Genomic DNA, 12,218 nt, shown 5'->3' with positions numbered 1-12,218 from the left:
TGAAATCAAGTCTGATATGTGCAGTGTGGTTCCAAGGATAAAAGGGTTCAGTCATTAAAAGTATTATACAGTGCTGATCTCTATGTATCAGGTACATACCAAGATAGAGATAGAACATTTGGCAACTGTGCTAGGGCATGGCCTCTCCTCTGTGGGCATCCATTGCAAGGATACTGTCCCTTTGGAGCACACAACTCTCATACTTAATTCTAACTCAATAATGCACAAGACCGATAATGCAGGTTAGAACTCTTCAAAATTGATGTTTCCCATACTCAGGGCACACCAAACACCAACTTTATCCACATGGAATGGAACTGTGTGTATGAGATGGGGATTTCTTGTGCTCCAGCATCAGTTATTTTGTATCCATTCACACTTGATTCTGAGCTAATTTGTGGGAGGGGGTTATCAGGACACAGGAACATAACATGATTCCACATCTCGTACATGATGTTCTGCCCTGTGATGAAGTTGATATTTTGTATGCTCTGAGTGTGAGAATGATTATGGACTTTGCATTCCAAGCAAGGACAGTTAGTTCAGAGAAATGCTGCACTACAGGATACTGGACCACTGTCCTTCAGTCTATAATTTTCTGGCCACAGCTGATTAAGTAGTAGAAGAGGCAGCAATACATGCAGTGAGCACACACAGCAGAAAGGTCATGCCTTCATACAGTAGCCAAATAATCTCACTGTATTTACTTGGCGTAGGACTAGAAATTTTATTGTTATTCCGTGATTATATAGATTACAACTCATCTTGGTTACAGTGGTATCTTGTGCTGCTAAAGTAACTACTGAGCAGATAAGTGTTATTTTTCTACCATTTAGTAACCTCCATATATCTTAAAAATTATGCTGTATCCATTTAGTATCTATATACATATTTGAAAATATTTTTAATTTGGCAGATGTAGAAATCTGAAGATAATTCATGAAATGTATGTTATTACATTATTTTTAAGTTACATAGTGACGATATGCTCCAGACATACCAACAGTACCTGACATGGAGCCCGGAGAGCAGCCTTTCAATATTCCAGCGTAGCTATTTATGGAGCCTGGAGAAGACGGCAACAAAACAAAACACGATGTGTCAGTTTACAACTGGGTCAGGATATGGAGATATAGGAAAGGTATGGTACAGTGCCATGTTTTCTATCTGAAAAATATCAGAGTTTTAAATTTAATTCAGACTTTAAACTCTTACTGACAGATTTCAATAAAGTGTAAATTTTTGTAAATATGTCAGTGCTTTCAGATATATATTAATATTCATAATCTAAGATAGGGGGATTTTTGTCCCCCAATATTACAGCTGGTGGCCAAGATTTTCATTCAGGGGATAATGGTATTTGTAATGAAAATATGCAACACCTGGCCAGTTGGACTGCATGCATATACAATTACAATAGTGCAACATGTGACTACTGAAGGTATTACATATCAGAAACAACAATTATCTTGAAGGTTTTAAAATGAGAATGGCAAATGCATGTCAAGTATTTTTGAAGGCATTCTTTGTTATTTTGCATCATTAATTCATACTATGTTCATTTACTATTCATACAAATCTATGGCTAACAACTAATCAACCATAGTGACAATATGATACATAGAAGTATAAATTACTTGTATTTCTATTATAATAACATAGACCTTAATGAGATCTATAGTTCATGTTATGTACATATTCTTTCCACAGGTTTGATAAATTTTATTTCAGCTTCATGCCAAGTAGGGGACTGTCATGGCTAAAATGGTCCAAAATTAAATCCTCTTGACAGCTTTTACTGTAACTTCCAATACAGAATTTCAGTGAAATCACTTAAACCCCTCACCATGTAACAATTTTGTGCACATCATGGAAAGCACCATAAAAAACAAAACTACATAACATTCCATTACTGGTTTAGATGTTATAAACCATAAGGAAATGCAGTCTAGCTTATGCAGCTAGACTGCATAAGCATTATTCTTATAATGATCTGAAGCGTCAGAAGTCATTACTTAAAATGAAAACTTCACCCACTGGTGTAAGTAATTTTACGCAAGGGCACAGTAGTGTATAAACACTGAGGTTCTAACAGCAAAGAGTGTTCTATTTATGGTCTTTTAATATGTGACACCATGTACTTTGGTGGCTAGGTACCAAACTAAATTGGATCACATCCCAGAGGACGATAATTGCAGCAGTGTAGTTCACAGAGTAAGAAGTCAGTCAGATTAGGTATTCTCATCACAGCCAGTAATTTCTGTTCAGAGGTTTTAGTAATTTTTCTATTTTCACTCACATGGCAAAAAAAATTTGTTTATGAACTCGGTTACTTGCAAATACTGACATCAGCTAACCACTGGTATGAGATTCTAAGACTGCAGGAATCGTATACATTGACAGTACTACACAAATCCAAGTTCACTTTTATAAACAACTTAAAGACATCACAAATGGTATATTTTAAAACAATGTTAATACATCCTCAATATAATAAAAGAGACACAACACTCTGAGCAAATGTTTGGGCTATACTTCAAAACATTTTTAAGAAATTTAATTTTGAGACCCATTTCTAAGGTACATGTAAAATGGGAAAAGGCCTGATCAGTTACATAAGAATCAACATTCGAATTGACATTAACCATTTGAAGTGTGAAATTTATTTAAATGATATTAAGAAATTAAGTTTGTATCTCACAGAATGCACAAATCACCTCTATTACAAAGATTAATCAGTTAATACCATTTAGGGAACCAATCACTATTTATGGTGACAATCATACAAATCCCATAAATACACTTGTGTGGCAAAAGTTCAGTATTTTGAACATTACAGGATGTGGTACATGTAGTAATGACTGCTTTAAAGGATTAATACAAATTTCATATCATGCTACTCAGTAAAAATCTTTGTGCAGTAACTGGTACTAAATTTTGTATATACAAAAATGACATTTTATTTACAATATTGTTTCTGCATGTGGAACCAATTTTTTCCTTCACACTGAAATAGTTTAAGGAACAGAAAAGAATAAGAAAATAATCTGTTACACTCTTTGACAGAAGTCACAAATTCATGAAAGAGAGTCTTATATGTTCCAGTTCAGAAAAATCTCATGCTGGGCAATATGGTAGAACCTCTATTAATCAAACTTCAGTTATCTTATATTCCATGTTATCTGACTTGAGTACCCACAGAAAACAGTGATATGAGTAATGGTGAGAATGGAATATGCATGTGCACATGCTGCTGTGCATCTCCTTTTTTGCCTCGATGACACAATTAGTGCTAGTTCATTAGAAACTGTGAGTGCAAGTTGTGTTTTATGTTAATGACATTATATGTGAAAATAAAGTGCAATTAATTATTAAGTTCATTTAAGTACACATTTCATTATTATTTATTTATTTAACTTTTTTCTTTTATTTGTTTCATTCTGGTCCATAACACTAACAATATCATAAAGGATAAAACAATTCCATCCAGTGTGACTGTTGAAATTTTTACTACTTCAATTCTTAACACCCTTTCATGTTTCGGTCCCTATAGACCATCATCAGAGGGACATCGATACTCTTTGGAAACCACTATTACAATAGGTGTTCTGAGTGTTAAAATACATACACATACAATGTTTGTAATGCACAATATATACAAAATCTAAAGTTTTCACAACTACAGCGGCCATCTTGGTATATTAAAGTTTTTAAAAAACTTTTGTTATTTAAGTTAAAATTTATAAACCAAGTAGGTTCATGTCCCTTCTCTTTTGGCCTTTCTTTAAACTTTAATGTACCAAGACGGCCGCTGTAGTTGTGAACACTTTAGATTTTGTATATGTTGTGCATTACAAACATTGTATGTGTATGTATTTTAACACTCAGAACACCTATTGTATTAGTGGTTTCCAAAGAGTATCGATGTCCCTCTGATGATGGTCTATAGGGACTGAAACATGTAAGGGTGTTAAGAATTGAAGTAGTAAAAACTTCAACAGTCACACCGGACAGAACTGTTTTATCCTTTATAATTTATTTAACTGTTATAGCAAGTGTAAGAAGGAAGAGAGCTGTTCTGTCAATGGAACAAAGACTGGAAGCTATGGAAAACCATGATAGTGCAAAAGGTTTCTGCAGACTGTGGAGAGGGCATGTTACTATTGGCGATTGGAAGAGAAAAGTGGTGCTCTACTGGGGCTTCAAATAAGGGACTAAAAGAAAGAACAACTATAAATAAACGCAGGTCTGAAAAGATTAGTTAAGCGTTATACCTATGGGTCATACAACAATGAGAAAAGGGCATGTCAATCACAGGCCCTCTACTGCAAGAAAAAGTGTTGCATTTCCAGAAGGAATTTAATGAAAGAAGGCCTGATTTTACAATTAGTGCAGAATAGCTAAATTGTTGGAAATGATGTTATGGAGTGGCAAAAAATTATCAGTGCAATCAAAGTCATTTTCAAAATCCAAAGAAGAATTTCAGTCTATAATAGTGGGAAGGTTATCACATGAGTAGATCCACTACTGCAATGAAACAGGCCTGAATTACCTATGATTCCTTCAAAAACTCTTTGCTTCCAACACAGAATCTTTAGCTCCTGGTTAAAAGTGAAGTAAAGAAAGAGTTAACAATTCTCGCTGCAGGTAACCACTAGCTTGAACTTGCCTTGGAAAAGTCCAAAAAACTGAGGGCTTTCAAAAATCATCATTGCAGTTTGATATGAACCAAAACAGTGTGTGGATGAGTTCTGATATCTTCTGAGAATGTTCTTTACAGAATTTATTCCATCAATGAAATTTTTTCAGTTGAAAAACTTGCCAAAAAACCAATCCTTGTCATCGACAATGCATCATCAAATCCCAAAGAGGAACTGAAGAATGGAGAAATAAAGGCTGCTTTTCTGCCACCTAACATCTCACTGTCAAACCTATGTATCAGGGTATGAGTGAAGTGTTGAAAAAGAAATATTGTTGCAAGCTTCTATGTTGCTATATTAGAAAAAATTAACATTAAAGTTGTGGTTTACTGGTTTACAAGGGAAGAAACTGAAAAAATAACCTGGAAAAATCATGGTGAAAACTGCTGCTGGTAATGAATATGACTGTATCAGCAATACAATGCAAGAAAACTGACACTCCTGTGCTTTTGTTACATCTGATTCCAGGCAGTCAAAATGTGAACAATGAAGAGGGACAGGGATGGAAGAATGAAGATAAGCAACAAGCGCTAACAGTGATACACTATTAATTGCAAATCATGATGATGCAATGATACTGTTGCTAATGATGGTGCAGTAGAGGTAGCAGATGAATCACAGTAAGGAAGTAAAAACTGTCGAGACAACACTTGTTTCCATGGAACAACGAAGGAAGGTGACAGGGACAGTAGTGAGACACTGCCACAAGGAAGAGGATGAAACAATGAAGACAAATTTTAATCACAGACTTCTTTACACAATGCACTTCAAGATTTTACTGTGTATGTATAACTTTTCAATTCATAAAAGTATATTTATGCATTTCTTTTTGATATTGTTACCAGCTAAATATTATTTATATTCTAGTCTTTCATAATGCAATTGTAAAACAACCTGTGAAATCAAAAACTAATAAAAATACTAGAAAACACAAAAGAGATAATACACATTCAATGGATACCATCACATGCGGCATCAATGGAAACGATACTGCTGATGAACTGGCAAAGAAGGGCAAAGACTGAATCACCAAAATAACATCTTAAATGCCCACACGCTAGCTAACAAAATCAAAACTAAAACAAGTAAAGAAATACTCCATACCATCAACAAACAACCACAAAACAAGAAATGGTCAGAAATAGGAAAACTATGGGAAATTAACAACAAGAAACCCAGAAAAGAAGCTGCTGCAAATTTTCGATTGAATACAGGACATGACTGCCTTGCAGCACACCTTTGTAAGATAGGAATATATAATACAGAAGAATGTATACTGTGCAACTTGCCAGGATCATCTATGGGAAAAGAACACCTCCATCAATGCCCTAATCTTAAGAAGGAGATGCAACAAAGCAAGAACTTGAGTGCTCTCTATTGGGAAGCATGAAGCAAAATGGGTTAAATGATCCCAAATGCAGCCATTGGAAACCAACCAAACCAACAAACAACCTGTGTATATATTTGCCTCATGTTTTTATTGCTTATTATCTGACATCTTCATTATCCAACCACTCTTGGGTTCAAGTTAGGTCAGATAATAATGTAAATATTTTTTACCTCAACTGAAAAATCATTCTGACACTTACACATGTGAAAATGTTTACTATCAATAAAATAAGGACTAAATTTATGGCATGTATTGCGGTCACATAAACCTATCCATGTAACAGGCCATGAAGACCCATAGGGTTGTCAAATGTTGAGGCTCCCAGATTTTCTAAACAATCAACTCACAGATGATGGTGAAGTTCTCAGCTTTACGCACCAGCTGACCTTTACCCCCAGAAAGATTCTTGGTATTTATTATTTCTGTTAGAGGCTGAGTTTACCCCAGGGTTATAGTGCAAATGGAAGGAATAGGTCAATTGAAAAATTCAATATCGGGATTCAAACCTGTGACCTTCCAACTTGTAGCAGTGTGCAATTTTGAACACTTCTGAACAACTTGCTAATGCATTATAAACTGGTAACAATTTAGGTTTCTCTGATTTAATGCAAAGTTGTTCCACCTCTGACATCCATACATTTATCATCAGGCTCAACCAAATATCACTCATGTTTCTCTGAAGCTTTTTTGCTTCTTTACTGTATGTTTTGTGTTCATTTATTCTTCATTATTAGAATGCTTTCTATTTAAAACTTAGAAGTATGTGTGTTTGAAAGACATGAAACTGTATAAAATGACACACAGCAAAGCCTACAGTATTGTACTAAAACAGTAAACTGTGTGCAGATCAGCCTTCAGAATTCCATTACACCTGGTCATGTTCTATCTGTGGCACCTGAAATATAGCAAAAACAACTAAAATCAGTTTTTGCTTTGTCTGGCTTTTGTGTTGCAAATATAGCTTTTATTTAACCACAAAACAATTAATAGAGTATGCAAGTATTAAGACTGTATATAATAAATCTGAAACCTACTGAGCATTATCATAAAAGCAATAACAATATTATTTGATCAGTGAAGTCAGATTTAGAAAAACTGCCTTCAGACATACTCTGTTAATTTTCCTACAAGAGAACGGGGACTAAAACTTCTGGCTGTGTTCACTGTCACATAATATGATTGATCAAAACATCGTAGAGACTGTGTCATGAATTTCTAATTCACTGAAGTGAAACAAAACAGAAAGCCAATGATTTTGTTACCACTGCATACTTTACCAGACTTATATGATGCCATAGTATAGTCAGCTAACAGTTAATCAGTCAGTCAAGTCTGTGTTTTATGGAACACATGAAGTTTCATCACTTTATAAAAGTCCAAAATTGAATCATATCTTGAGCCAGTTCCACCATTTCACAATTTCACAACCCAATTCTCTAAAACAAATTTTAAAATTATCCCCCTAACTATGCCTTGCATAGGTGGTCCTTTCAATGAGATTTTCAAAATCAAAATTTTGTATGAAATTCTAATTACTCCTATGAGCCTTCTTGATTTAATTGCCCTAACATCAGCATAAATTGTGGAGCTCTTCATTGTGTGATTTTCTTTATGCATGTTACTTTATCTCTCTTAAGTTCAAATATTCCCGTCAACACACCTTCCCTCAGAATAATAAGATGCCATGTTTCACAGTGATAAATAACAACAGGTCTTATATACATTTTTCATATTTATATTTGTTCATGATTCTGAACTGAATGGTAGCATACGTTTTCTGAACTGAACCTGCTCTGAATATGATGCCCATCACTTACATGTGATACTGTCATTCACAAACATTTGAACATTTCATTTTCAAAATGGTTATTAACAAATCTTGTATAATGATTTTACCCATGCTTTGGTAATAAGACAAGAATATACTTGATGCCATCAAGTGTTTTCTGCATAGTGGTACTACTATAAATAACAGAGTGCACTTCTGCTACATAAGAGCAGAATAACATTTGCTAAATCAGGCATGTAAAACACATTACTGAAAATGGTCACCCTGAGATAATAAACGTTTCAGTTGGGCTGTAACTTCTTTTCACCTAAGTAGTACTTGAGCTACAAACACCAGTAGATTGAATACAAAAAATAATGGATAAATAACCCATGTTTATATGCCGTAAGAATTACAGCCTTTTGAAATGTACTACGGCTTTTGGGAAGTAATCTCCAGTGAGCTGTTAACAAAGCAAGCAGTGAGAAAAAGAAATTATTATGTACAAAAAATACTGTTGTGTGTAGGGTGGTATATGCAATGAAATTATGGGTTCTAGTTCGGATGATTGGATTTATTACCACTTTGGTTACAACCTTCCTTAATTACACTTACTACAGTGCTATCGCTGATTTACACAATTTACAGTTTGCCACTGCACACACACTAGGATTCTGCGTTTACACTAGTTGTTGCCTAGCAATGGATCTCAACACACACTATTACCTCATTTCACTATGAAGGCTTCTTGTCTTCAACCACTCTCTACTCCTCAGTCCTAATCTGTATTCAATCTTTACAATTCACGCTCCATTCTCGTCCTTGTACTCCCAACTGCTGAACCCTCCTGTACTCTCCACACCTAATTCCAATTTGCTCTTCCAGCTCATGACTGACTGTCACTATCACTCTGAACTTACGGCTCAGTGCTCTCATTATAGAGCCACAGCATGGACCGCACAGAAAACAGTCTCTCTATTAAGAAAGCAGTCTTCTGGGATTTGGCACCGTGTATATGTGGTGTTAACCGACGTTTCGGAGGAACGAACCGCCTCCATCTTCAGGGTAGAAGAAAAAATATATAAGAAATCTGCAAGCAAAGGGACCGTGAGAACCGGTAAAAGCAGACTGTTCTCACGGTCTCTTTGCTTGCAGATTTCTTATATATTTTTTCTTCTACCCTGAAGATGGAGGCGATACGTTCCTCCGAAACGTCGGTTAACACCACATATACACGGTGCCAAATCCCAGAAGACTGCTTTCTTCACAGTCACCGCCGTGAAAGCCTCAAATCTTACATAGTCTCTCTATTGTTGAAGTTTGTTTACCGAGCCATTGCATACCAAGAGTCGCAGTGAGGACCACATAGAAAACGCTCTCCTCCATTGTCAGCAGTACTGCATCACCCAGCAAGTGGCTGTAGCATAGCCCACAGCGAGGACAGTTTCCATTGTTGCGTATCCATGGGAACATGTTTATCGAGCCATTGCCTAGAAATGCTTTGGGCATCCAAGTTACAATACATACAAACTTAAGCTACATCTCAACATAATCACTGCTAGAATTGAGGCACTTGTCATATCAGGGAATAAGTTTTTGTATGCCTGTGTCAAAAAGTCTGTTGCCTGTGAACTCAACCATATTTTGACACCTTCCCTTAACTCCTCATTATTGTTGAAGTGCTGTGATCTGAACCAGTTCTTCAAGTAGGTAAACAGGTGGCAGTTGCTCGGAGCAAGATCAGGGCTGTAAGGAGGGTGGTCAAAGAACACAAAGTTGAAATGCTCCTGGCAGTACTAAAATGCGATCAGCCGCATGCTGTGGCACAGTCATAAAGGAGCACTACATCAGATGTCAGCATTCCATACATTTTGTTCTGAATGGCTCCACACAGTTTTCTTTTGCATTTTGCTGTACACTTCTGACGTTATTGTGGCCCTTTGTTGCATGAATTCTACAATCACCACTCCTTTCCTGTTCCATATAGCAGTTGTCATCAGCTTATTGGCAGACGTTTCGTTAAACTTTCTAGCTTGTTTGGTGAATGTGTGCGCATCCACTGCTTTGATTGCTTTTTGGTTTCAACATTCACAAATTAAACCTAGATTTCATCGCCTGTTACTCGTACAATGTGACTGAGAAACCGATTGCTATCTTTGTGGTAATGTTCTAAAAATTCAAAGCTGAAGCCACTGTCTGAATTTTGTGTGCACCCATAAGCATTTTCGGAACCCAGCTCATGCAAAACTTGTGATAGCCTAGCCTAACTGTGATAATATCATACAGAATGATGTATGAAATTTGTAGAAATTTACATGAAAGTTTGAAATTGTGAAGGGTCATCTTTCACAAATTTTTTGGTCAACACTTCAAACAAGATCATCACTCACTACAGATGGCTGGCCAACCACTTCGCTCTTCATCATGAATATTTGTTCACTCACCCATCTTTGAATGTTCTAGACCACTGTCTTACATTTTTGTCGTAAACCGCATATATTTCACAATGGACGTCAGCCGCACTCATGTTTTTGGTGTCAAGAAAGCAGATAACAGCACAAGTTTCGCAGCTGGTGGGATTATCAATCACAGGACACATCATAACTCATTCTGTAGAGACAAGAACAAACACCAGACGACCAGCTATGTGATGGTTTAAAAGGCAGTGAGTAATGTGACACTACTTGCATGTGCAAGCTCTCCCACACTCCTACAAGTTGCATAAAAAATTGGAGGTTACTTTCCAAACAGCCCTCAAATATTTTTAAAATTTTTGCACTGAAAGTGCACATCAAGTATTTACCATACCTGCTTTGTATTCAGGTCCCAGATTAAAATCTCAGTCCACAGACTGACAACCCAAAATGAATTTTCATGATTTTCTACAGTCTCTCCAGGCAAACACTGAGATTATGCCCTAAATTAGGCCACAACTGTTTCTTTCCTCACCGTTTTCAACTCATTATTCACTAATCATTTTGCAGTATAATGTGAGATACTGAAAACATCATTAAATAAATTAACATTGAATAAAATAAACAAAACTCTTTTTATGTCACTGCTACCTCAAACATGTAAGAGTGAAGGCTAATATTTTTAATTACTTAATTTATTCTATAACTCAAACAGTTTTTCCACAGATACATCACTTTACTTGCATTCAGCAATATTGTACCAATACTATACATTCATCATTGATGATACAAGCACATGTTATCCTGATCTCTTGGGAGTCTTATTTCATTTCATGAGCAAAAACTGTTGTTCACACATGTAAGTACTGCTAAACATCACGATTATTTGACTTGCAGATTGAATAAGTTTTAGATCAATCCGCATGTAAAGAGGAATCAAATTTTGGCTGCCAATTTCACTAGTTTTAAATTGAGTCACACTGTGGTGCAATGAGTTCCATCTACTTCTTCAATATCAAAATTAAACAGTGCAAGGAACACAGAAAATTTTACTGACATAGCTTGAAACCTTGAAGTCTAACTTCACTTCTTGACAATCCAATATTTTATGTACCCTCACTGAATGCCAAATGTCACTCATTCAGACTTAAAAATCTGCAAGTTTAAAAATGAACCAAATTACCCCCCCCCCCAGCCTCCTATCCAATGAATACTGGGGGGCTCTTTCCCAAGGGGTAAAGCAGCCAGGGCGTGAAGCTTACCACCCTTCTCCAACTAGTGCCAAGGTCAAGAATATGTGGATCTATACATCCATTCTTCCATATTTCTTGATTGTACAGTGCTCAATTAGTTAAGCACGGGGAGAACTTTACCTTAACCCCCTCACCCCCCAATTCGAATTTCCCACGTGTGAAAACATGTTTGAGAAAGCTTTTAAACTGCCATACATAAACATAACTAGTGTGCATTTTCCTTGACAGTGTATGTTCCCTTGCAATATCAACTGAAAAGTCTATAAATGATACAAACTCCGTCTCAAGTGCAAACAATATATTTTGTGTCTTTTGATTTTGTCTCCTACACTACATGTTTCGGCCTCAGACGGCCATCATCAGGTGTATATCACTCACTTCGCTGTCATACTGCACCCAGTTCAAAATTTAACATCTAAATACTCTCCCTGTCATTATCAACTTCTACTTCGTTGATAGCTGTCCACCCGTAGATTACTTCACACACGTTAATTTTGACTTTATTGTAATAGCACCATAATAAAATCTTTAGTTCTAATTTTAAAACTTTAAATTCTTGTCCAAATTTTAAAATTTTAAAATTGTTAGGGTTATTCGCCCTGTGTTTGAAGTGCTGCAGCGGCTAGTTCTTGTTTCCACACTGTATAGGTGTTATCTGTAATATACAAATATATTTGTATTACTATCTTATGT

The 12,218-nt window shown here is 36.0% G+C and overlaps 1 protein-coding gene across 5 annotated transcripts in view; it reads right to left on the bottom strand.

Moving 5' to 3' along the window:
• Nucleotides 1-12,218, bottom strand: part of LOC111873270 (WD repeat domain phosphoinositide-interacting protein 2) — a 52,552-nt gene that overhangs the window by 7,255 nt on the left and 33,079 nt on the right. For 2 of the 5 annotated variants that reach the window (XM_023867832.2, XM_023867836.1), the window contains one exon: nt 1,001-1,066. The exons of 1 other annotated variant lie outside the window; for it this stretch is intronic. In XM_023867832.2, the coding sequence (XP_023723600.1) occupies nt 1,001-1,066 (66 nt within the window). Of the gene's footprint in view, nt 1-1,000; nt 1,067-6,547; nt 6,986-12,218 lie in introns of those variants that run through there. 2 more of the 5 variants (XM_023867833.2, XM_023867837.2) reach the window with 2 other exon arrangements.

Source organism: Cryptotermes secundus, unplaced genomic scaffold, assembly GCF_002891405.2.
Source record: "Cryptotermes secundus unplaced genomic scaffold, Csec_1.0 scaffold131, whole genome shotgun sequence".
Classification (NCBI taxonomy): Eukaryota; Metazoa; Arthropoda; class Insecta; order Blattodea; family Kalotermitidae; genus Cryptotermes; species Cryptotermes secundus.
This window is presented reverse-complemented; position numbering and strand designations above follow the sequence as displayed.